The sequence below is a fragment of the Zootoca vivipara genome, chromosome 6, assembly GCF_965207765.1.
Source record: "Zootoca vivipara chromosome 6, rZooViv2.hap1.1, whole genome shotgun sequence".
NCBI lineage: Eukaryota > Metazoa > Chordata > Lepidosauria > Squamata > Lacertidae > Zootoca > Zootoca vivipara.
This window is the reverse complement of record NC_142589.1, coordinates 22,866,923-22,893,354: the sequence shown is the minus strand read 5'-3', so window position 1 is coordinate 22,893,354 and position 26,432 is coordinate 22,866,923. Positions and strand designations below refer to the sequence as shown.

General features: G+C 50.3%; 1 protein-coding gene and 1 non-coding gene across 6 annotated transcripts in view; one reads left to right on the top strand and one right to left on the bottom strand.

Annotated features, from left to right (window-relative positions):
• Positions 1-26,432, bottom strand: part of PLEKHG5 (pleckstrin homology and RhoGEF domain containing G5) — a 113,931-nt gene that overhangs the window by 43,506 nt on the left and 43,993 nt on the right. The window contains exons 1-7 of one of the 5 annotated variants that reach the window (XM_035117807.3): positions 23,688-23,970; positions 7,008-7,137; positions 6,595-6,697; positions 5,885-5,945; positions 5,542-5,633; positions 4,875-5,011; positions 4,548-4,711 (exon numbers count right to left, since the gene is read on the bottom strand). In XM_035117807.3, coding sequence (XP_034973698.3) covers positions 4,548-4,711; positions 4,875-5,011; positions 5,542-5,633; positions 5,885-5,945; positions 6,595-6,697; positions 7,008-7,137; positions 23,688-23,774 — 774 coding nt within the window. In that variant the 5' untranslated portion in view covers positions 23,775-23,970. Of the gene's footprint in view, positions 1-4,547; positions 4,712-4,874; positions 5,012-5,541; positions 5,634-5,884; positions 5,946-6,594; positions 6,698-7,007; positions 7,138-11,245; positions 11,601-17,431; positions 17,578-23,687; positions 23,971-26,432 lie in introns of those variants that run through there. The other 4 variants (XM_035117810.3, XM_088671773.1, XM_088671774.1 and 1 more) reach the window with 4 other exon arrangements.
• TRNAT-GGU (transfer RNA threonine (anticodon GGU)) lies at positions 9,479-9,552 on the top strand. The gene has a single exon. It is a non-coding gene; the product is annotated as a tRNA-Thr (tRNA).

The following is a 26,432-nucleotide window of genomic DNA, read 5'->3' as shown; positions in this document are numbered from 1 at the left end:
ACCAGCTGGAAGGCAAAGGAACAGGAGAGGGCAGAAATCCCTCTCAGATCTCTCCGATGTGGCAGCCAACGGTGAAACATGGGGCAGGGCATTATTCCCTGCATATGGAGCGGGCTCCAACCATGTGGACATCCTTAAACTTACTGATGTACTTCTGAAATTCATGCAGGAAGCAGAACAAATCACGGACTCCCTCACCACAGAACTGTCACAGGTACGCCAACTCTCGATTCAGAACAGAATTGCAACGGACTTCTTGTTGTCCAGTGAGGGTGGGACCTGTGCTCTGATTGGCTCTGAATGCTGCACGTTCGTGACAGACCAAACCCTAAACATAACCGGACACCTAAACAACATCCACAAACTGGCAGGACAACTTGAAGCGATTCAACATGAGGGACTCTCAGACTTTGACCTATGGGGCTGGCTCCCCAACTTAGGATGGGTAAGGTCTATACTTAAGGTGATTATTTCAATATTAGTTATTAGTGTTTTGTGTGTGTCTATGTGTTGCTGTGCCTTACATTGTGCTAATCCTTGTTGTGCCCTACTCCACTGCCTTCCCGAGAAAAATCCCCCTCAACTGTTCCCACTGAGAGCCTATTCACCAAATACCAGTCTTTTCCCTGAATATGTCCAAATGCGACATCTTGGGGAAGGTGAATACCAAATCACTGAAATATAGCCAGAGGGGATGCAAGGGGGGTGCGGAGAAAAGATTCGTGGTTCTTTTAGAACTCGTCACGAATCTATCTCCGAGTGGGCGACTGTTAGGGAATTTTACGGGGGGGGGGGCAACCAAACGAGGATTAGTTTGGACCCCAAAGTGGACCCCAAGATGACCCCGCCAGGCTAGGCCACATCCCCACAGGCACACCACAAGTAAACCCACAACCCATGGGAATGAGCCCTGTCAAAATAAAGGCTTCTCTCCATTCCCGCTTCTCCCTCTCCCCTGTATAACCCTTTCTATATGATAGTAACACTGTCACAAACCCATGAATGAAACCAAGTTATGAGTGTAGCGAAAATTATGAATGAAACCCCCTTCTCCTGTCCGCTGCGTCTTGGCCAATCAGATGATTGCAATCTCTCTGCAGAGCCTAGCTCAGCTAGCTCTGCACGCTTGAGTAAGCCTCTGACAAGGCGATGACAGGAGAACAATCACTGACAGTTCTTCGAACCTTCGGAAGCTGGTAATCCAATTAGAACTTGCTACAATGTATCCAAGCTACCCAGGCAATGAACGAGACAGCAAGTCCAGATAGGGGAACTCAAGAATCTTTATTAAATCATATAAAATCACTGCAAACATGGATTCCTTCGGAACCAACGATATTTTGATACAGACACCAAGGCCTTTCCAAGACCCCAGGCTCCGACATAATCCCCAAAGCGCGGAGTCACGTACACAGGAAAATGTCCCCTCCACCTTGTACACAAACCCATCAGGTATAATCCCTGAATATCCTCCCCTCCAGGGTTCCTTTGTTACCTCCTGTCTGTGCATATCTGGAACATCCACCAATACTCATCTTCCTGGAGATTTCAATGCCTGGGCCATCGAGTAACCCATCAAGGGGTCGTCTGTCAACCCCTTGGCCATAAAACTTGTTTACCCATATGGAAATGTGTTCTGTACCTTCCCCTTTCGTGACGTGTCCATGATGTATCAATGATGTATGTATTACACTTTCTGCAGTGTTCTATGGGAAATGTTGAGAACTTTTAAAAGTTGTTGTAACCTTTTGTTCGGGGTTCATTCTCTGCATTGAACCTGCTGCGCAGCAATAAACCTTGGTGTTTTTGCTTCTACCTCTGGCTGGCCTCCTTCCTTTGCTGTCCGCAATCACCGCAGGCCCTCGCCTGACGTGCTGGGTGTCCGGCTGCTTTGCACCCAGATTTTGCCCTAACAGGTGCAAAATTTGAACACCCAGTGCTGCCTCAATACAGCTGTGAGCTTCCATCACTGGGCTCCATTGAAAACAGCTTCTCCATGTGAACCAGGAAGTGACCTCTCCATATAACAGAATGGCTCTTCTTTTCTTATCTCCGTGGGTGCGATCTCCTGGGTGATGCAGTTGAATGCACATGTGGACTCTGTCCATTTCCCCTATATTCCACACGGCGCTGGGCGCTGGCAACCCACACTACACCACTGTCCTCTGTCACTGATGGGATGTGAAGGAGGACCCCTCTCTCAGACGCCAAGCAAACAACAGACAAGTGGATATGGGACGATGCAGCCATGTAGGGAACCCCAGCCTTAGTATTTCCACCCAGAGACAAGTCCCAACATTGCTGGATGAGAACCTAAGAAAGACCATTGATGGGAATGGGGTGGTTTGGACTGCCACGAAGCAGACAGGTTACAATGAGGGTAATTACAACCAAATTATAAGAGGAAAGGCTATTGAGGAAGTGGGAAGGGGGTGGAGGCTACTGATGGCAACAAGCAATGATTGATAAGCTGTGCCTTCGCAGTCAGAGGCAGAAATGCTACTGAATACCAGTTTCTGGAAGCCACAGGAAAGGAAGAGTGCTGTTGAGCTCATATCCTGATTGCAGGCTTCCCGGCAGGGGCATCTGGTTGGCCACTGTGAAAACAGGGTGCTAGACAAGATGGATCATAGGCCTGATCCAGCAGGCTTTTCTTAGGTCCTAACGAATACAGGAACCACAGCAAGGGGGTGAATCAGCAAAATCCCTCCACATGCACACTAAGGCACCCCAGAAACATACCGGGGAAGTTCAGCTCGGCTGACATTTGAAGGCGACCCTCCGCAATCGAGACTTCCTGAAGCGCTACTCAAAAGCAAAACACAGCCGCCCTTCGAAATTTGCACTTCTCCAAATTTCATGGCACTCCAAACGACACATATTATGTGTCAGGAGCAGGTGTGTTGAAAAGCAGCATACAGAAATGCATTACGTTAGGGGAAACGGCTTGCATAAATATATCCAAATAAAAAAATTCCTTCCAGTAGCACCTTAGAGATCAACTAAGTTTGTAATTGGTATGAGCTTTCGTGTGCATGCACACTTCTTCAGATGCACGCGAAAAGCTCATACCAATGACAAACTTAGTTGGTCTCTAAGGTGCTACTGGAAGGAATTTTTTTATTTTGTTTCGACTACAGCAGACCAACACGGCTACCTACCTGTAACTATAAATATATCCATTTTGACAGATCCACCCACTCCTCCCACAGAGCAGAGCCGCGCCTAGAGCCTTGCTCCAACGCCGTATGAGGCATGGAAGGCAATTTGTCACGCTGAATGACACACGACTCTCTCGTGCAAAAACAGACAAAGGCTCAGATGTGCACGAGAGGCGGGCATGCCTCGTATCTGCCTCCTTGCCCAGGCATCCCTGACACACTCATGGCACATCTGGGCACGAACGGCAAACAACTCATTCCCTCCTGACACAAGCCAGACTGCCCCTCTGCTGTGATGTGCCGTCAACACAAACACACATGTGCCGCAGAAAAAAATCTCAGCAGCGTCAGACTGCCAAAGGAAGCGAGAAGAAGCACAGGAAGGCTGAAAACAGAACCTCCTAGGCAGCAGTAGCCAAGCCAGGCACCTCTTGCTACTTCTTTACTTGGTATCTCGATTTGCAGACTGCCCTCCATCGATGAGAATGATCCCAGGGCCAAGAGCAGCCCCTTGCCCTTGGGAATGGAGTTGCGCCTCCAGCCCCACAATGGTGCTTACCAGATATTAGCCAAAGCACCAGACTAGCTACTGGAATGCACCCGAAAAGGCCTAACCTCACTGCTGCCCCCTACTGCCCTGTTGGGAGGGTGGCAGTGCAAGACCATTACTCCTGCCCAGGGTCAGTTTCCAGAATATCATAAAACCAAAATGTACATTTGTCAGAAATCAATTGGGAACTCCCTGCTGGGTACAGCCAGGTGTCTTTGCTGTACCTGGGGCAACAGGCAGCAAAGGAGGTCACGGGGTCACAATCTTCCCTGCAACAGTGAAATGGATTGCATTTCTACTTAAATGATAGTGCTCTTTTCTAAATTTGCATCTACGGTAGGCACACAGCAGTAGCTAGGGGGTCTTGCGCCCCTGGCAGAACCATCCAGATTGTGCCCCCTAGCCTGTGCCCCTCACCACCCCTTAGCTATGGCCCTCTCTAGGCATATTTGTATAGTTTCATAAGAAATCAATTGTTTAGTGTGGCTTTCATTGATGTGCTAAACTATCTTTTTTTAAAAAAAATTAATGAGTTCCCCGCTTTTGATTATTTGGCATTTACATCCTTTGCATAACTCCTACGTTTCGTTGATTTCAATTGATGTTCTTTCTTGTTTGCCCTTTTGACTCTGCATTACTACCGATAAACAAATTTTTGCTGACAAACAAACAAACAAACAAGAAATGTGGCTTGGTTTTGTATTCCTCGGGTTTTTGCCTTAGCACAAACATTAGCACAATCAGAGAAATAACGCAAGTTGCAAACCCACAGGCTTCCTCGATCTCAAGAGCAGCGTCCCTACTCCTGCCCACCCAATCCCTTTCCCCCTACTCACCAGGATGTCGGAACTCTCCCTTCGAAGCGACAGCTGCTCCAGGCGGTCGAGAGAGGGGGTGCTGGGGAAGGACGGGCCAGTGCCCGCAGGACGGAGGATGGGCAAACTCAGCGACTTGAAGTCCTTCACCGCCTGCTCCACTTTGAGTTCATCCCCAGGTTTGGCTGCAATGCAGAAGAAAAGGCCATGGGGCAGGTCTGGAGGGCAATTCCGGACAGAGAGGTCCCTCTCCTATTGCCAAAGAGGCTTTCCCAACCTGGAGCTGACCCTCCAGATGGGTTGGACGACATCTCCCACCAGCCTCAGGAGAGACACGCAGCAGCCTACCTTTCACACGAAGGTAATGTCCTCCAAACCGGTATGCCTCGAAGTTGAGCGAGAGGGGGGTGTTGGACTGGTCCAGGTAAATATCCACTTTAGACAGGTCGATTCCCTTCCTCTCAAAAACCGGCAGCAGCACTTCACTGGGTTTTAAAAGAAAAGAGAGAGAACCAGTAGGTGGCGCTGCCAATTAATCATTGTATTGGAACTAGGAATTGGCAGTGAGATGAGAAAGTGCCTTTTTTGTGGTGGCTCCCAAATTGTGGGATTCCCTCCTCAAACAGGGCGGACTGGCTCCCTCCCTCCTTGTTATCCTTCTGTTGACAGGCTACAAAGACCTTCCTGTTCAGATAGGTGTGACCTTGGGGCCAGTTACTCACTCTCAGCCTAACCTACCTTTGTTTTCCCACACCCGTTTCTAAGCAGGAGCTGCAAATCAGAGCAGTGAGAATTTCAGCAGCAGAACTAGTCAGGCCTTTGCCCTCTGAACATCAGGTGCTGGGAGCAGGTGTGAGTCCTGCACTGAACTGATGGGCTCAGGAGTGCTGGAGCTGCTTCCAGATGAGGCCTCGGACCCACAGCGTCCCACCTTGTGCTTTCCTGGGCTCCCAAACACGAGTGAAGCCCCCGCCCAGCTTGTAACCCAGACTAAGCTGCTCTCTGCCCTCCTTACCCCAGGGACTTCTTCTTCATGGCTGGCACGATCTCTGTCTCAATGTCCACGTTCAGATCAAACTTCAAGGTGAAGCATTCCTTGCTAGGGTCCTGCGGGAGAAACGCAGGAGCATGTCGGCCAGAATTCAAAACAGTCGCCAGGCCTCTATCCCACCCCAATTTCTTAGCACATGGAGGAGGACCACCAGGGGACATTCCCACCCCTCCTGCCCTCTGCAGGGCATCCAAAGAGGCCTCTGTGACTTCTAGGGTCCTGCGCAGGATGAGGCCAGACCCAATTCCCAGAGTTTCGGAGTGACAGCAAGGTGTGGTCACGGAATGAGCGCAAGTGGCCTCCTTACGTCGGTGTGCCTCCTCCGAGCCTTCTTCTTTGGCAGCTTCAAGGCCGAGCTCTTCCTGTCCCTGAAACAGACCAGCCAGCAGACAGAAAAGCGTTAGAAGGTCCCCCTCATATTGCCCCACAACAGCAAGGGAAGGCAGGCACAACTTTCCCCTCTGATGCAGGAAATGTTCTGCCCCTCCAGCTCCCATACGGTTTATAAATGCCTTTGCAGAATTTCTATCAAGCTGACCGACGTGTTGAGCAGGGGGGTGCAGTACTGCTCCTGGTGGACTCTACCAGGGTTTTTTTGTTTTTTGTTCAAAGTAGATTTTTAAATGGCACAAATTCCCCATCAGACACCCCACACTAAGAAAGAAAGCCAAATGAACACAAATTGCAAGCGCCTTCTGTCTCAACTTTTAAACGCCTGCTGGGAAAGTTTTTGTTCCGTCCAGCAAATTCCACAACAGTTAGCTGATTTTTGATTTCAACTTTTTAAGTATGGTTTTTATGGTGTGGGGTTTTGTTTCGTTTTTTGTATAACTGTAAATCACCCTGCTATCCCCACCCCCTTTTTATGAACCGCTAGCGGCATGTATGCGTGTAAAACAGTGCAGGAGGGAAAAGGCTAGACTGGACCCTTCCTCCCTGAGACACTAGCTTTCCAAGTGAGGGGAGTTCTCCTGGTGTGAGCCTCTCCTGGGCCAGCCAGCCCTCCCCTCCACTCACCCTTTCCCGTCAATCAGCCCTTCATCTTCCTCCTCCACATCTGAGGCGGGGCTGGTGCGTGGTGGGCACGATCGTGTGGAGACGTTCCGGGCCAGGATAGAACCTGGAAGGGAGAAAAGCACTGAAGACACAGCCCATGAAGGATCCAGCCCTCACTGTGTTGCCGGGGGGGGGGGGAACAGCCCACTGAAGAGCACACCAGCTAAGCCATTTGGAAAGAGATCATAGAATTGCATAGAGTTGGAAGGTACCTCCGCCCCAGGTCATCCCCTGCAATGCAGGAATCACTGCTAAAGAATCCCTGACAGGTGGCCATCCAACCTCTGCCTAGGAACTTCAGACAAGGCCTGTGAAAAGGAAGCCGTGCCAAGCTGCCCTCGACCCAGCCGCGTGGCTTAGGCCTTCCCCCTCACCTTGCGGTGGCAGGTCGAAGCGGATGTGCCCATCAAAATGCATGGCACCGTGGAAGCGTCCGTCACACGCTTCACACAAGTGGAGGGGGCTGTTCTGGTTCAGCTGCTGGCACTCGGTGTGGTGGCATACCTGGCAGAAGGAGAGGGAGGGAGGGGAGAGAGAAGCAGCAGGGTCAAGCCAGGGGCTAATTCCAGGACCAAGAGGATGCAAGGTTTGGATTTTCAACATCCATCACCTGCAGGCAGACTGGCAGCAGGGCCAACAGCCAGCAGTGATGTGAGTCCACAGCTGATTCCCTGCTCGCTCTTTCCTGGGCCCTCCCTTGATTGACGCTGCAAAAAGGCAGAACCTTTTGCAAAATGATGGTTTTTGCCTGTAGATGCAAATGTATCAGCAGAAGCAAGCCAGCTTCATTCCCCTTCCCAGCCATTCCAGATTTCTCCAATTCATTTCCAACCAGGATCACCCCAAATTCGTTTCTCTTTGATTCATTTACTTCTCCCCACCCCACGTTAATTTCAAGGTTTAAAGGCATGAATGAGGTGGGAGTGTGGCATTGCACCACTTTCCAACTGCAGATGGATTCTCCTTCCACATCGTTCAGGTGTACACGTTACAGGGAAACAGCTCCCTTTGCGGCTCTCTTTCTTTCGCAAATTTGTTTGCAATCCAGCTTGTCGGTGCATCTCTCCGTTCTGCCTTCTCTTCCATTCCACTGCGGGATGGATCTCCTCTGTGCAAACCCCCAGGCTGTTTTCGCTCCCTCATTAGCTCACCGTTCGGAAAAAGCCAGCCTTTCACGCCCTGTCACAGGAGGGGTACCCGGGTTCTTCGTGCCTGAAGTAACGTGCGCCCCACCCCAACCCCCGGGCTCACAGAGGAGGCTGCCGGTGGCCCTGGCCTACGACGGAAGCAAGTGTCTGCAGCAGAACAATGCAAGAGCAGCTACAAGGTTTCCTCCAATTGTGAGGGACCCCCTGGAAGCCTGCGGCTGCTCAGCAACCCCAGAGAGCTATTTTTAAGCACACATCCGAGATGGGCTGAGGGCTGCCTGATGCCCTGTGACCTCACGTACAACAATGGCACAAGCACAGAAAAAGAGGACCTACTGGATCAGTGCAGCATCCTGTTATCGCACTGGGATGCCATCAGGCAGGATCTGAGCAAAAGAGCCCTCTCCCCTCCTGGGGATGCAGAAGCATTGCTGCCTCTGACGGGCTACAGCAGGCATCCCCAAACTGCGGCCCTCCAGATGTTTTGGCCTACAACTCCCACGATCCCTAGCTAACAGGACCAGTGGTCAGGGATGATGGGAATTGTAGTCCAAAACATCTGGAGGGCTGAAGTTTGGGTATGTCTGGGCTACAGCCTCCTCTGTCCCAAATGAGCTTATCTCAGAAGTTGTAACCACAGTACAGCAGGCAGGAATTGAATCCGGCACCTTAGGGAGCCGGAGATGACAGATTGATCCAGGAGGGGGCAGTGCAGCCCAGTCTACTGGAATTGCCTCTGCTGAAACCTAAAACCAATATTTAAAAATGCTTCACATTTCTGTTCTCATCCCTGTTTTGAAGGGGAAATGTCGGTGTCCCAGGCTAAAATCTGAGCGCTTTGGCCCTTCTTAGCAGTTCAAATATGAAACCTCATAAGCTTTCAGCAAACTACTGAACACCATTGCATGTCAAATAACAAATATGCCACTGCAGGTCAACTTTCAATTCAGTCGAATTACTCAACACCAAGCCATGCCTACCTTTCCTACACTGGCAAATGTTGAAAGCAGCATTTGATTTATTGAAATACAGAGGATATGCAGCAAATATTTGAAGGTTTGGCCTGAAGCATTGCATAATCTCTGTGCGACAAACAAGGACTCTGACCAGACAAAAGCCCACAGAATATTCACCCTCAAAATCGACAAAGGGGAGCTTGAAAGAAACCCTCTTTCAGGGCACAATCATTTCAACTCCAGCATTTGGGAACCAGCCAGTTTCCTGTGGCTTGTCACCAAGAACAGTTAAGGGATGAGAAAGGCTCGCCCACACTTCATTTCGCTGCCAGTCTCTGCTCACAGCCAAACTTCCCAGATCTTTTCTGGAAGGAAAGTACCTTGCAGGGCCTCTCTTCCATCTGCCCCAACACAGTTTGGACCACATCAGAGTTCATATTCCAGCCGCCCTCATGGGAAAGGCCATAGGTCAGCGGTAGGGTGTCTGCTTTGCATGCATAAGGTCCCAGGTTCTATCCCCGACACCATCTTCAACTAGAGCCAGGAAAATGCCTGAAAATCCTGGAGAGCCACTGCTGCCAGTCAGTGAAGACAATATTGAGCTAGATGGACCAATGGCCTGACTCGGTATATAAGGCACCTTCCTATGCTCCTACCTGATTTCATCCAAATGCTGTGCATGCCAAACTTTGTACTGGCAAGCTGCAATCATAGACGTTTTGCAGTATGCTATTCATGTCAGCCTGGATAGCTCAGTTGGTTAGAGCATGGGGATGGTAACACCAATGTTGCAGGTTCAATCCCTGTTTGGGGCAGTGCATATTCCTGGATTGCAAGGAGCTTGGAATAGATGAGCCTCAGGGTCCCTTCCAACTCTACAATTCTGTGTTTCTATTTTGTCTCTATCCTGCTTTCTCTCCAAGAGTGATTCTCCCCCCCTGCACCCACATTTAATCTTTACAACAACCCTCTGAGGTAGGTTAGACTGGGAGAATAATGACTGGCTCAAGGTCACCTAGAAAGCTTCATTGCTGGGTAGGGATTTGAACTGGGGTCTCCTGGATTTCCCCCTGACTGTAAATAGTGCCCACATTTCTCCTTGTGGTTGTTGTTTTTTTCTTTCTGTGGAGGATAGGACCCAACCCAATGGATTTAAGTTACAAGAAAGGAAGAGCTTTCTGACAGTAGAGCTGTTCGACAGAGAAACAGGCTCCCACGAGAGGTGATGGACTCTCCTTCGTGGGAAGTTTTTACGTAGAGGTTGGATGACCATCTGTCATTTATGATCCAGTTGAGATTCCTGCCTTGCAGGGGGTTGGACTAGATGACCCCCAGAGTCCCTTCCAACTCTACAACTCTATGATATCCGAAGAGAGAAGTGCTATTGCATTGGAAGCCATACAGATTTCCATGCTCAGACACGAGCGGGCAAAATGTACTGCAATCGTGGTGCAGGCCAGACAATTCAGCCACTCCGCAGTTGTACAAAGCAAAGGCAGAAATCAGCGTTCAGTGACCCGAGTCCACCAGTATCCATCTTTTACCAACAACCTTGGGGTCCAGCCTTAGAGATACCTTCAAAAACAGGCGGGCAATTCCTTAGACAAAATATGAAAAGTCAGAGAGGGTCTGAGGAGAATTTCCTACCAGAAGGCAGCCCGGGAAGTGGAAGGGGGACAGCAAAAAACCACCTCAGGGTCTTGGTCAAGCAAAAGGAAGTGTACGGAAAGTAACTAGACATATGCAAATGATCTCTATTTGCATCTTTAAGATTCAACTTTATCGCCCCAATTATTATCATTCCGATGCCCTGTTGATAACGTTTTCCGCAAAAGGTTTTCCCAGTGCAGGAGTTACTGTACTGCGGCCATTTAAAAACTTCCCACCATAAACCCAAACAGGCAGCCGGGGGTCTACCCGGTGCAGCACCACGCTTGTCTCTCTTACCAGGTGCAACAGCCAGGCCACCCTCCCATCGCACTGTTCCTAGAGTGGGACCCCTCATAAACAAACCAAGGCAACCAGGCAAGCTCCTGGCTGAAAAGCCAGCAGGCCATGTGGCAACCCCCAAGTCCGAGCCTTGCTGAAAACGTCCGCAGTCTCCTGCAAGGCTTTTCCTTCTCTGCACTCGAAGCTGAGAGGGAGGGGAAGGGCCACAGAGCCAGCAGCTGAAGCAACAGCATCGAGTGGGGCAGGAAGCCCCTGAGATATGGGGAGGCGGAATCAGCAGGTGGCTCAGACGGGAGATGCAACACATTTGACCCAGCACCCGCTGGCAACCGGACATCGGTGGCAAATGCACAGAAAGGGCCGGAGACAGTGGAGGAGGAGGAGAAAGAGGGAGGGATCAGCAGCTGCTGGCTTTTTCAACGGCCATCTTGAAAGCGAATGCCACTCTCCTGGCTGGACCTAGAAGTCTCAGGTGCGACAGGGGAGCCTCCCCGGAGGAAACGCAACCGCAGGGAGGGCAGCAGGAGGCTGCCAGCCGCTCCAGCACCAGAAACTCACCCCTAAGGCCCCACTTCTTGCAGACCGGGGCAGGACAGAGAGAGCCTGTCCCCAGCTGGCTGGCTGGCTGGCTGATTCATGGCTCCGGGAGGATTTAAAGGAGGCATCTCAGCCATGACAAAGCCTTGACTAAGCAGGTGGGGCATCTCTGGGGCTTGCAGTGAGTAAGGGCTCGAAAGCCGCTCCTGCCAGGCTGGGCCCAGACAGGCCGCAATCCGCTGCCAGCGCAGGAGCCGTCCGGCTTGCTGGTACTTGCCTCTGCAGCGGCTGGGTCTGGCTTTCCCCTCCTTTCATCGCCTGCCTCTGCCAGGAAACGCTCCCAGCTGGAACCTAAGCCGGCAGCATTGAGGGGCGGGGAAGGAGACACTCCCTCCCTCCCACCCCAGGTGAGCAGGAGCAGCAGTAACCAGCAGGGCATTAAGTTTCCAAAAAAAGGCCCCTCCCCCCCTCTCTCTCTTTCTTTCGTTCTTGGTATAATTTTTATTAAATTTTCTGTTTTACATTTTAAAATATTCATTTAAACAACCTTAAAATATCAACGTCTTCCCCCCTTCTCTTTCCATGATTCATTTTACAAAGCATAAATCCCTGCATATTTTACATAAACTAAACCATTCAGTATTCCATTAACACAGCCATCAAAGCTTATTTACACTGTTGAATTTATCTTAATTCTGCCAACGTTTTCAAGTGTACACATTTCCCCCCCTATATTCAATAAACATTTCCCAATCTTCTTTAAACGTATGTTCTTCTTGTTCTCTTATTCCATATGTTAGGTCCGCAAGGTGCGCATATTCCATCAGTTTAAGTTGCCATCCTTCTTTGGTTGGGACCTCGCTCATTTTCCATCTATGTCAAGCTACATAGCAAGCTGCCTTACGAGCATCAAAGAACATAAAAAGGGGACTTGCTGGATCAAGCCAGAGGCCTATCTAGTCCAGCATCTTGTTCTCACAGTGGCCAACCAGATGCCTGCAGGATTTGAGAACCAATCCAGTCCCTGCGGTTTTCATCAGCTGGTATTCAGAAGCATTGCTGCCTCTGGGCCAATAGCTATCGATAGCCCTCTCCGCCTCTCCTCTTTTAAAGCCATCCAGACTGGTGGTTATCACTGCCTCCTGGGCAAGTTTAATAATTTACCCTCCCAACGTTTCCCCGATGAAAATAGAGACATCCCCTCCATTTCTCCGATGTGAATAGGTACACCCGAAGGAAAAGCGGAACATTCCCGGATCAAATCGCAAACCAGGGCAGCTTCTGTTAATCCAGGACTGTCCCTGGAAAATAGGAACACCTGGAAGGTCCAAATGCTTCTGAATACCAGGTGCTAGAGACCACAGGGAAGGAGAGCAGTCCTGTGTTCAAATCCTGCGTTGGGGCTTCCCATCGGGGCATCTGGTTAGCCACGCTGAGAACAGGATGCTGGATTACATGGCCTCCTTTGGCCTGATCCAGCAGGCCTCTTTTTATGTCCTTACTTCCAGCTGCTTTTCCTTGTTGCACGCAAGTGAAGAGAGCGAAGGGAAGGGCATGGCCAGCCCTATCATTAGAAAGAGGGAAGCAGCCACCTCATGAGTCAGTGGCCTTCCCCTACCGTATTCTCTCTGTGCCCCCTAAACTAGCTTGCTCAGTGCCTCTTAGGCTAGCCTGCTGCCCTCGGGTATACTGGAGGATGCCATCGCCTTAGCCAGTGTGAAAGTAAGATTAAACTGCCTCTCAAGTCGGATTCTGTGCATGGAATGAGAGGTGGAGCATCTTCAGGCAGCAAAATGTCTTGGGCTGACATGTGGCAGAAGAGTGGGGAGCTGTTGCCCCAGATTTGGAAGGTACAGCATCTGCTTTACATGCAAAACATCCCAGTATCTGCAAGTGAGACTCAAAATGTCTCCAGTCAAAAATCCTGAGAGCCAAGTAATCTGATGTTCTGCCATCCAGATAGTTATCTATAGATATAAAAATGTAAAAAAAAAAATCCTTCCAGCAGCACCTTAAAGACCAACTAAGTTTTTGTTTTGATATGAGCTTTCGTGTGCATGCACACTTCTTCAGATACAAGCTCATACCAAAATAAAAACTTAGTTGGTCTTTAAGGTGCTGCTGGAAGGAATTTTTTAAATTTTGTTTCGACTACGTCAGACCCACACGGCTACCTACCTGTATAAAAATGTGATTATCTATATATATAAAAATGTAAGCTGTCCACTGCCTCTCAGCCTAGCCTACCATGCAGGGTTGTTGGAGAAAAAGCTGGGACATAAATCATATATATATATATATATATATATATATATATATATATATATCCTGGAGTGGGTGCCTCTGGGATCTTGCCAGCCCAGGCAAGACTCCGGTTGAGTCAAGGCAGGCCTGGAACCACCTCCTCAGCCATTCACCCGCCAGCCAGCCGCACATCCCGGCTAACTCACAGGAAGCACTCTGTCTGGTGATGAGTCAAGGGAAATCTCCACGGCCGGGCATGGGATTGTAAACAAATGTGTCTCACACTGTTTTGACACAGAGCAAGTCGCACGCAGCACAGTCATTCTTACAACAGGTAGAATGACTTCGCAGACAGTCATTCTTACAACAGGTAGGGAGAAGGGGGAGGCGGAGGTGAGCAAGTCAAGTTTGTCTTTATAAGCGGGGGGGGGAGCTGCATCAGTTGAAATCTGCTCTGCTGCAAGGCAGGGAGGTTACCTGTGCTTGACATTGGGGGGAGGGGAGCTCACAGCAGGCAAATGGCCTACTACAATGACACAGCCTTTGTAACCAACAGATTATGCTGTCCTTAGCCAGGTGCCTCTGAGCATATCCAGAGTTTTGTTTCATTCTCCCCCTGCCCGCTTTCAGCAGACAAGACTGGCTTGCTTCTCTGGGTATTATTTATTGAATTTCTCCCCCACCCCACCCCCCAAGGAGCTCAAGGTGGTGCATAGTTCTCCCCCATCTCATTTAATACTCAAAACAATGCTGAGATACAGGTGACTGGCTCAAGGTCACACCCAGTGAGCTTCATGGCTGAGCGAGAATTTGAACACACGTCTCCCAGGCCCTAGTCCAGCACTCTAACCACTGCACTGCACTGCTCTCTCTCCCTTCTGCATTGGTGCCCTCCGCCATCAGTGAGGTTTGGGGCAAGACACCTTCAATGGAGTATTCCCTCTCCAGCAAGTTTACTCCTCCTTGAAATTAGTTCAGGAGGCTCATCTTAGTCAGGACCAAACAGCAGGCGATGCCCAGGCATGCCAAACCTTGATGCAATCCTGGACTGGCAGTGGGGGGAGATGGCAAGGGAGAGGGGGTCACTTAACAGAGAGGTAGAAGAGGGGACACGCCAGAGCCATGCCGGGAAACGAGGTTGGCCGGTGCCACCATCCAGGTGCGAAGTGAAGTTCCTGGTGGCAGCATGCCTGGATTGGCATCCCTGGGCACATGGGCACATATCACTGCATCAGCTGCCACTTCCCTATGTGTAGTAGATGGCAGAACAGCTCAGCTGGGACTTTTCTCTTGACAAAAGAGGAGCCTGACTGCCGGATGAAGGCAAACATCCACTCCAGTCGCCAATAAGATGCGTTCTGTGAAGCCTGCCGGAAAGACTTGAAGGAACGAAGCCTCTCCTACAGCTGCTCCCCAGAATCTGGTAGACTTTCTCTGCACATGGAAGTTCCATTTAGCTCTCTTGGCTGCTGATGGGCCTCTCTCCGTGCACTGGCTTAGCTGCCTTTTAGGAGCCACCGAAACCAGGAGCCCTTGCCGCATCTTGTGGTGATGAGTTCCACAGGTGCGAGGGAGCACCTCCTTTCGAATATCTCCTGCCATTCAGTTGCAATGGATGGACCCAAGCTCTGGCATCCAAAGAGGAGTGGGGGGGGAAGCTTCTCCCGCTGCCCCACTTCCAACACACCGTGCAGAATTTTGCAAACCTCGGTCGCATCTTTCCTCATACGCCTTTTTTCCTGTGCTGTCACTGGCCAAGTGGTTAGTAAAACTGTGGCATCCAGGTAGCCGTTTTAGCTACAGGTGCAGCAAAGAACACTGGCTGTTTCTGCCTGCCAATAGCCATCAGTGTGTTCCTTCCAGAAGTAATATGTGCCACATCTGTTGAGAAGCAGCGTGGTGTAGTGATTAGTGTCCCACTAATTGATTAGTGATTAGATTAGAATTCCCACTTGGCCATGAAGCTCACTGGGTGTGACTTTGGGCCAGTCACTGCCTAACTAACCTCACAAGGTTGTTGCGGGAATTAAATGAGGGGGGGGAGAGAACTATGTATGCCATCTCAAGCCCCTCAGAGAATAGTGTGGTATATAAGCTCATCATTTCACTTAAACCAGGACAAAAAGGTGACAGTGATTCCACTACATAGGCGCCAATTGCCTGGGGCCCTTGGTGCATGAGCACCCACAAATTTCAGTGCCAGAGCCTTGCATGCTGCATGGCACCCATGGCTCCAGGCACCCACAGTCGCGGGGCCAAGTTGGCATGGCTCTACCATGTGACTAAATAATGGGGAAACTCTCCTCCTAACTGCAATTCCTGCATTGCAGGGGTTTGGATTAGATGACCCTCGAGGTCCCTTCCAACTCTACAATTCAATTGTTTTTCCTCCCCCAGGTCAGTGCTGTCCATCACTGGGGGGTGGGGGGCTTGGCAAGGTCAATACAGAAAGACATCCCCCTCCAATGGCAAAACTGCTCCAGCATCAAACTCTGACAGGCAAAAGCCAAGCTATTTGAGGAGGACTGAACCTGACAACACACCTCCTACCCGAAGTCCACATTACCGCGAGAATAAGCAAAACAATGATGCAGAGAAGACCAGCTCAGAGCTCGTGCAGAAGGCTACCCCCTCACCCCCAAGTAACTGCGGCATTCCACCCTGGGAACAAGAAGGGTGTGGGCCTTTCCGACAGGCTGACCCCTCTTGCCCACTGCAGAGCAATGTTTCCACTTGGCCTGTGGCTGGAACGGGCGGTTGCAACACCAGAATGACGCTCGGCCATGTTTTTCTGCTGCCAACGCACGTGGCAGCCTAGTTGGGTGGGGCTCAGTCCGGAGGCTGCAGCTGGTGCAGAAGGCAGCTGCTTGCGAGGGTTGCCAGAGTGCAATGCCTTGCTACCGGGCCCGGTTCAAGGTTCGAGCACTAAGCACAATAAGGCCCAAAGCAACTCAGGACCAGTTTACTTAGCAGAGGCTGCCTCACCCCCTCCTTTGCAAATTGCACCGAGAAAGGGATAAATTGCAAATAACACGTTCATGTGAATTACTGTTTAATATTTATTTAAAAAGTGGAACACACTCCCTCGGGAGGTTGTGCACTCTCCTTCCTTGGAGGTTTTTAAGCAGAGGTTGGATGGCCATTGTCATGGATGCTTCAAGCTGAGTTTCCTGCATATCAGGGGGGTTGGACTAGATGACCTTTGGTGTCCCTTCCAACCCTACAATTCCATGACTCTGTGATTCTATTTCTTGCATTAGTATCCCACCTTTTTCTCCAAGGAGCTGAAGGTGGCATCCATGGTTTTCTCCTCCCCTTCCTTTAATCCCCACAACAACCCTGTAAGGTAGGTTAGGCCGAACAGCAGTGGCTAGCCCCCAAACTAGTTCAAAACTCTAACCACTGCACCACACTATCTTTCATTAAGGTCACTTCATGTCCTCTGCCACTGGACCACCTCTTGGTCAAAGCAGCAGCAGTGGAGGGTCTACTCTGGCCAAAGACAAGCCGGCACCCGATCCTGCAGCACACCAAGTAGACAAGGAAGCACCTCTCCCCAAAGGAAACACACTCTGCACCTGCCCAGGAACACTGTTTTTGAACACATGCCTTTTCCCCCTTGGGGAGACGAATTCAGCAGGCATCCAGAATCAAGCACTCCTCTGCACCATCTCCTTCTTCATGCAGGGGCAAACAGTTCTGACAACCCCCCCCATCCACACAAACCCCCTTTGACACCCCAGATGGACCTGAGCCAACCAGCGAGGCTTGGTACCCAAGCAGAAAACCCAAATGTCTCTGACAGCCACCAAGCCCTCCTGCACAAGAGCAGGTTGTGCTTTCTGGGCCCTTTAGCTGCAATTCCTGCATTGCAGGGAGGTGAATGAGACGATCCTTTGGGTCCCTTCCAAAACTCCACAATCCTGCGGTCCTAGAAAGGCATCCAAAAAGCAGCTTCCATACCTCGCCTGCGGCAGGACTGCCTGTCGCTGGAAGGGCCATCTCTCCCTCCTCCTCCTCCTCGTCGCCGCTCTCCAGGAGCCAAGCTTTCCAGAGTCAGCAGTGGGATCCTCCGCGACTGCCGCTGCCGCCACAACAAAAACCAACCCCGTCAGGAACGAGTGCTCTTTCAATGTGTTTGTGTGTCTAAAGTTCAGGAGGAGTGGCTCAGGGGGACAGCACGCAGCCAGGAAGGTTGTGCACCTGGACAGGACAAGTTCCAGCGTGCCTCTCATCCATGGGACGGCCTCCAGAAGGGCAGCCTCGGGGCTCTGTTGACCTCTGCGGCACTCGCAGTCTGTACTGGCGAGGCTTAGGGCAGAGGAGGTGCTGGCCTGCCTGCCTGCCTGCCATCACCAAGCAAGGTGCAAGCCGCTTCAACGGAATCACAGGAACCTGGAAAGCTGCCTTCCGCCGAGTCAGAAAATTGGCTCATCTAGATCAGCAATGCCCACACCGACTAGCAGAACACTCTCTGGGGTTTCAGGCAGGGAACTCTGCCAGCCCTACCCGGAAATGCCATTGGGGGTGGAACCTGGGACCTTCTGCATGCACAGCAGCTATGGCCCTTCCTCCTAAAAAGTAAGGCTGTAGTCCTCATGATTCTAATATCAAAAGGAAGCAATTCCCCAGACATGCCTGCACCACTTGCCACCTCCCTATGTCTCTGCCACTGAGCAACAGAAGTGTGCTCTAGCAGTTCCGGTGTTAGAATTGGAAATTCACGCAGTCATGAAGTTCGCTGGGCGGCCTTGAGACTGCCCTACCTCGCAGGGTTGTTGTTAAGAAAAAATAGGAAGTGCGTATGCCACCTTGAGTTCCTTGGAGGGAGGGTGGGATATAAACATAACGCAAAAGGAAATTAACAACCCCCAAATAAAAAAGACTTTACCATCCCGCTAAATCATCCCTAGATTTTCATGGGTTTGGAATAATGTTGGAATTCACACATTTAAAAAACACACACACGGCCATTCAGGTAGTAAGCAAGCCATGTTTTGGCAGAGAGAAAGAGAAGCGGAAAGAGAGAAAGGGCGTCTCCGAGAGGCCAGAGGGCCAAGTGGCTGCAGCTGTCGGCTGGAAGCCAGCCAGCCCCGACAAAAGGGAGAGAGGATGTGGGGGCTCAGGCTGCCTTTTTGCTCACACCGCAAATAGAACAAAAAAAAGAAAAGAGAAAAAGCCAGGCCTTCCCAGGCTGCTACTTCAATCACTTCCACTAGGCTGGGATGAGGTGGGGGCAGTGGAGAAGCCCTGGCTTCAAGGCAGCCAAGAGTCCCAGACAGCAACGCTGGCCGGCTCAGCCCCAAAGCGAGTGGCTCAGCACAGACGGCTGTTGCGTCATGGCTGTTCCATGTGACTGAGCCAGGCAGGGAGCCAAAGGGACATCGCAGGCCGCTGCCATGGTCCCAGACCGAACAGTGCAGCAGCTGGCCTCCTGCACACTCTTGAGTGCCAGGGGATGGAGGAGGTGAAAGAGGAGCACACTGAGGTCCCTCTCCTCTGCAACGGAACAGGCTCCACCTTGCAAAGGGATATCTCAAAGCCCACCCTGAGCTCCAGCGAACCCAAAGCTTTCTGCTTGTATCAGAATCAGCATCTCCTTCTTCTGCCACACTCCAGCCAAATCTCTTTGTCCAAGCCATCCCAAGACAGTTTGCTACCCTCTCATTCCATGCACAGAATCCGACTTGAGAGGCAGTTTCATCTTACTTCCACACTGGCTAAGGCGACTGTATCCTCCAATATAGCCAAGGGCAGCAGGCTGCCATAAAGAGGCACAGAGCAAGCTAGCTTAGGGGCTAGAGAATGGCGAGGGGCGGGGAGGCTGCTTCCCTTCACTCTCTCCACTTGCGTGCAACAAGGAAAAGCAGGTGAAAATAAGGACATAAGAAGAGGCCTGCTGGATCAGGCCTATGGGCCATCAAGTCCAGCACCCTGTTCTCCCAGTGGCCAACCATATGCCCTGTTAGGAAGCCTAGAATCAGGATTCGAACACAAGACCACTCCTGGTGTTTCCAGCAAGTGGCCTTCAGAAGCATTACTGCTTTCATCCTTGGATGAAGAGCATAGCCAATAGCTCTCCTCCCTGATTTTTTTTATTATCCTCTTTTAAAGCCTTCTCATTTTGCAGCCATCGCTGCCTCTCATGGGAGTGAGTTCCATATTGGCCAGGGTGTCCTGGTGCCTACCTTGGCAGAGGCCAGTTCTCTATTTGGAGACAATGGGTGGCATTCAACTAACTTTCAGACCCGTTGAAACGAACGGGTTGTTGCTATTCACTTCAATAGGTCCACTCTGAGCTCATTGAATAGAACCCATCCTCTTGTTTTGGAGCTGCCCAGTTTAAACAGTGCTAAGAAGGGGAAAAACAGGCCAGGAATGGGTGACCGTGAAGTTGAGCATCACCTAGACAGCAAGCTGAGCAGGCAGCTATAGGAATTGTTCCCAGATTGACACCTGGAACATATAGAATAGCAGGTGCAAATTTGAGTCTCCTTTTGCCCATCTATCCCCCACCCCCAGTTTCTGCTCCTTGGTGCTGTTTTACAGTGCAGACCCACAGGCTTCATCTGGCAAAACAGGCTAAGGCAGTCTTCCCTAACCTGGCGCCCTCCACTGTTGGAGGCAGTCATGCTTCTGAATACCAGTTGCTGGAAACAGCAGGAAGGCTCTTGTGCTCAGGTCCTGTTTGTGGGTTTCCCTTAAGGGTCAGAGTAAGAATAGGAGGCTGGCCTGATAAGATCAGGCTCTCTTGCATTTTGGACTACACAGGGGCTGATAGGAGTTGTGGTTCAAAACATCTGGAGGGTGGCAGGTTGGAGAAGGATGGTCTAAAGCAGGGGTCAGCAACCTTTTTCAGCCATGGGTCCCTCAGACCATGTGGTGGGCTGGACTATATTTTGGGGAAAAAAATAATGAACGAATTCCTATGCCCTATAAATAATCCAGAGATGCATTTTAAATAAAAGGACACATTCTACTCATGTAAAAACACGCTGATTCCTGGACCGTCCACAGGCCGGATGGGGAAGGCGATTGGGTCGCATCCAGCCCACGGGTCTGAGGTTGCCTACCCCTGGTCTAAAGTGCCTGGAAGTGACTCTCTAGCTTTGGATTCTCAGCAAGACGTTTATTCCAAGCTTTACTTCTCAAGAGAGCCTTGCATCTGAGATTCTGGTGCCCTATTCCAGGACACGTCCAATTCACCTGTGAAGGTCGATTTCAGACACGACACAGAACTGGGTTTCCAGAGGACACCTGTGCTTGCTGAGGTCAATCGCCTTCTGCCCAGATCTGAACAGAGTAACTTTGTTCACCAGGACCAGTCTGAGAAGAGAGGAGCTGGTGCTTCTGCTAAAAAAAACCCAATCATAAGAAGATAAAAAGAGCCTGCTGGATCAGGCCAGTAGCCCGTCTCGTTGTGCATGCTGTTCTCACCGTGGCAAAGCAGTTGCCTGTGCAAAGCCTGCATGCAGGGCATGAGTGCCACAGCACTTTATAATCTTTCATGCACACAAACAAGACACACATTCACCCCAGTCCACAGCTGCTCATGCTCACATCCCCATGCCTAGTGCAGGTGTGTCCCCGTGTGCCTCGGCCTCTGACAGTCAGCGCATGGCACGTGTTTTGAGGAGGAAGTCATTTTCAAAAGTCCAAAACATTTGAGAAACAGCTGCCAAATGAAGAAATGCACCAATTCATACACACACTGTGGGAGAAGCAGCAGGAAAGGCTGGCCACAGTAGCTCATGCCCTGCTTCAAGGCTGGATTACTGCAATGCGCTCTATGCGGGGCATGCCTTGCACTTGGTCCAGAAGCTGCAGCTAGTGCAGAATGCTGGCAGGAGGGAAACCTTGGCAGTACGTAACACCTGTGCTCAGAGATCTGCACTGGTTGCCAGTTTGCTACTAGGCCAAGTTCAAGGTGTTACTATTAGGATATAAAGTCCTTAACAGCTTGGGACCAGCTTACCTACGAGATCGCCTTGCTCCACATGTGCCCACTCAACCACTTTGACTGGTGGAATTGGCACTCTTACACTATTTGTAAGAAATCCATCTTTTAGTGTGGAACTCTGGAACTCCCTGCCTATTGACATCAGGCAGCCCCCATTCACTGTACCCTTTTCGGCGCCTGCTGAAAACATTTTTGTTTAGATGAAATGTCTAGAAAGCTGGTATGTGTTTAAATATGTTTTTGGTCTATTGTTATTTTAACTTTTTAAAAGTTTTTAATTATTGTTGCTGATCTTTCTTGTCGATCATTTTATTGTCCTATCTTTTTTGTAAACCGCTTTGAGGTGGTTTTTCCCCTCCCCCCCCATCAACTTTTGTATAAATTTTATGGAATAAAAATAAAATAAGGGGTCTTACTTACTGCCTCCAAGGTATTGTTCCGGGCCCCACAAGATGTGGGGGGGTTAGGTCAGTGTGGGGTAGCGTTTAGAGTGTCAGACTCGGACCTGGGAGAGACCAAGGTTCAAATCACCCCTACTGGGTGACCTTGGGGCCAGTCACTGCCTTTCAGACTAACCTACTTCACAGGGCTGTTATGGAGATTAAAATAGGATTGGAACTATGTGCAGCACCTTGAGCTCCTGAATTTCTCAGGCACACTTTTGTCCTTGGCTGGCTATCTGGTCCAGCACACAGAAGGACAAAGCAGTTTTCATTTCTTTTCCTGCAGCGAAATGGGCCCATGAATCAGGTTTGTGCCAATGCACAACTACCCCCCCCCCCAAAAAAAAATGAAAATACATGGTTTTGTTTTCTTCATCCTGCAACTGAAACTGGAGCAAAAGTAGGCTTTGTACCCTGCCTCCCGCCCCCCGCCCCCCAAGTGAAATTTACTGAACCTACATACACCTCAGCTGAGAGTTTCAGAGGGGCCCTCCTGGCACTTCTGTTTTCAAATTGTTCAAATTACAGCATTCGTTAAACCGGAGGTATCCCATTGCAGAAGAGAAAGGGAGACTGGGCTTTTGGTGGGGATTAATGGTTCTTACAGGGTGAGCCCCTCCCCCACCAAAGTCAGGCTGCAAATAATTGCCACAGGCCACGGAAATTCTGGAGATGTGTGGCTGTTTTTTGAATTTGCCGGACACAGTAGAACATATTCTTTTCTACTGTCCATTGTACAGCCAGCTACGCAAAAGCATGCTATCCCCCTTTTTGGGTAGTCTAACATCACCAATGAAAATATCAGATTCTACCTGTCTGACATTAACCCGGAAGTGGCTGAATTTTTATATCTCTCAGAGTGGTGAATGGCACTATTTAGCGGGAAGGAACTCCAATGAAAATGCTGATTACGTATTTTTACACAGCTGCTTATTTGTATATATTTAAATTTTTTATATAAGATGGCCTATATTTGTATCGCCTAATAAAGGTTTGGCAATTATAATTTTGGAGACGACCCACACAATAAACCCCACTATTGCCTTAGGGAAATGGCACAATCCCAACAACCAAAGCCGACCAAAGTGGGGACCCGATCCAATGCTTTGGCTTCCACCAAGACCATAACTGTACCCCTGGAAACCAAAGAAACTGCTCACTGGTTGGCCTGAATTTTACGCTTGATGGAGTGGGAGATGGGGGGCATCTGCTGCTCCTCTGTACAGGACCCACTCCCGTCCTGCCAGTCACTCCCAAGAGTCCAACCTGGTCTCCCTCCTCTACAAACACGGGCAGCACACCTGCCCAGCGGTTACCTTGACACCCAGCAGGGGCAGATCCCACCAGAGATGGACTCATGGCGTCCATTTCTCTGCTCTCCAGCCACAACTCAAGCGTCTTCCTTTTGGGTCTGGAAGATCTCCCAGCTTTCAAAAATCCAAAGCTCACCCCTCTCCAACCCACCACAGCCAAGAAGCCGAGAGAGAGGGGTGGTTGTTTCGCACTGCAGTCTAAACCGAGCTGGCTTTCCATCGCCTCTCAACACTCCGCTATTATCTCTGGTCCCGAAAACAACAATTAGCGTCTGGATCTACCCAACGCGCCCTGCTAACGCGCAGCCTTGGTAAGTTAAAACGCCTTCACGTTTCTAGTCCTGGTGGAAAAGGAGCCGCACGTCTGCCCAAGAGGCGCCAGGTCCCCGTCTGCAGCCAGCCAACCAATACATAAAAAAACACCATCGTGTGCCCCGTTTTGCGCCCCCTCCCCGAAATCCCCCTTCTGTCCCTTCCTTTTGGATTCCGGTCCAGCCACTCACCAATTTGATGGCGCCCCTGGCGGGCAGCTCCTCGGGGGTCCCTCTACCGTCACCGGCGGCTTTCAAGTCCCCCAGCCGCTGTCTCATTGTGAGAGCCTCCAAAATGGGGCTGAGGAGGTGGGGGCTGTCTGCAGCCTCAGATACAGGAGGGGGCTCCGTCCAAAGTCCCAGCTGCCGCCGCTGCCTTCATGGCGCACAAAGCTGCTGCTGCTGCTGCGCCTCTCGTCTCTCTCCCTCCTGCGGAAGAGCCAGACAGGCAGACCTGCCTAGAGGCTCCACCGAGACAAAGCCACGTTCAAGCCCGACAGGAGGAGGAGGAGGAGGAGGAGGAGGAGGAGGAGGAGGAAGACTGGCGGGACCTACCATTCCCCTGCCGAGGAGAGTGTCTCCGGCTGGAGCGTACCATTCCTGTCCAGTCGCAGGCGCCAAGGCAGAAGCAGGCACCGGAGCGCACAGCGGAGAAAAAGAGGTTGTGCGCTCTTCCTCCTCTTGTTTCAAGAAGCAGGAGCCCGAAAAGTCCATCGGCCGAGGTGGGGGTCTCTGGACGAAACTCTTCGCTTGTTGACCCCCTCCAAACTTGGAGTGGGGGTGCCTCATTTATTTATTTCATAAAATTTATATGCGGCTTGACTGTTAAAGGAAAGCCGCCCCTCTCCAAGCGGTTAACAAGACGAAAAATAGCCTATTGTTAGTTAAAACCGTGAAAAGATTGAGACCTGAGGGTATAGGGCGGTATATAAATTCAATAAATAAAAAAGGTTGAAGACAACAACAGAAAACGAAACTGCCTTCTAAATATCTGGGTACGCTTGTCCAAACAAAAATGTTTTTAGAAAGCACATGCCTCCTGTCAAGAGGCAGGGAGTTCCAAAGTGTAGGTGCTGCCACACTAAAAGACTGGTTTTTTGCAAATGCAGAACGGATATTATGTAGCACTTATAACAATGGGCTCATCCACACTTCTGTTTGTCCCAAGCCTTGAAAGCACAGGTCAGAGTAGTTTTCTGATTGACTCATGCTTTCTAGACATGGGTCCAAGTGGTTTTTCCCTTGCCCAGCTCCTTTCCACCATGATTAGGATAGCTGAGATCTTGAGATTCCTGGATTGCAGGGGGTTGGACTCAATGACTCTTGGGGGTCCCTTCCAGGTACTCTACAATTCTGATTTTATAATTCTAAGATTGCAAAGGTTTGGTGCACATCTGCAAGAAGATGAACAGAAAGGGAAGATTCAGACCCCTTTGTGCCCATTGGATTATTTCAACTGCAAGATATTGGGGGCAGGGATCTGGCTCCCTTTTTTGCTCACATGGTTCGGCAAAGTGTCCAAATGCATAATTGGTACTTAATATTATTATTTCACCTTTTCTCCAGACTGGGCCTCAAAGCAACTTACACAAATTAAAACAGCACCGCTGCAATACATAAAAGCTAAACACATAGAAAAGATAATCAATACAAAGTCATTCAACTCTAATAGGATTGAAACAATATAAATAAGAATTCTATTAAAATACAGATAAAAAACAGTCAGCTCCTATAAGAAGAATATATGCACCTGCTGGTGGAAGGACAACAAGGAGGGAGCCAGTCTGGCTTCTCCAGGAAAGGAGTTGCAGAGTCTGGGAGCAACCACTGAGAAGGCTCTCTCCTGTCTCCCTACCAAGTGTGGCTGTGAGGATGGCAAGAATGAGATAAGGGCCTCCTTTGATGATCTCAGATCCCAAGCAGCTTTGCATGGGGGAATATGGTATTTCATATATAGAATATAGAATCATCAAGTTGGAAGGTCCCATGAGACTCACCCAGTCCACTCACCTGCAATGCATGAATAAGCAGCTGTCCCTTGCAGGGACTGAACTTGCGACCTCGGTGTTATCAGCACCACACTCTAACCAACTGAGCTATCCAGCTGATAAATAGATAGCCTGGGCCCAAGCTATACGTATAGGGCTTTATAGGTCAGCACCAGTGCTTTGAATTGTTGCCTGGAAGCAGCACCAGCAAGCAGCAACACATTTTCTTGGTGGGGTGGATGCATCTAAATCACAACCAAATTAGAATTTGGATGAAGCTTTCAGCTTCAAGAGCTGTTTTGAAAAGGCTTCACTACGCCTCCACCCCCACCCCCACCTGGCCCCTATGCTCCCTCTCCAGCCATCAAAGCCCTATGTCTGCCTGGCTAGCAGTTTCCTCGAACACAGGCTGCTTTTCATCCTGCGTGTATTTCCTCTTTCTGCAGTTCTGCGCCCCCTCACATACTTGGCCACTTGCAAGCAGGGCAGACATGTGGCAGCCTGCACAGACAGCGTCATTCATGTCAAGGGAGATGGAAGCACGGAGCGGATGCCAAAGGACAGCTTGGCTGGTACAGAAGCACAAGAGTGCATGAGAACTCATGATGAGGGTCCAACAGGCAAGGTGTCTGGAGCCCCTCGAAAGAAGACGTAGGGTGACACCAGAGAACCAGGAGCAAAACAATGAAGCCATTCCCCAAATTGTGCTGCCCAAAGATGAAAGTAATCTGATAAGGCAAGCCTATCTGCAAAGGAGGCTGCCCACTGCATCTCTGCATGAGGCCCTGCCTCCTTCCGGTCAGTTTCGGGGGGGGCGTAATTCTGCCACATCTAGACATCCGATGTGGCTGGTGCATCCAGACACTCACAGTGCAAAGATACGGGAGGAAATTGCTCAGACTTTAATGGAGGTTCCTTGTTGCATCCCTGCATGATGATGACCCTGCTC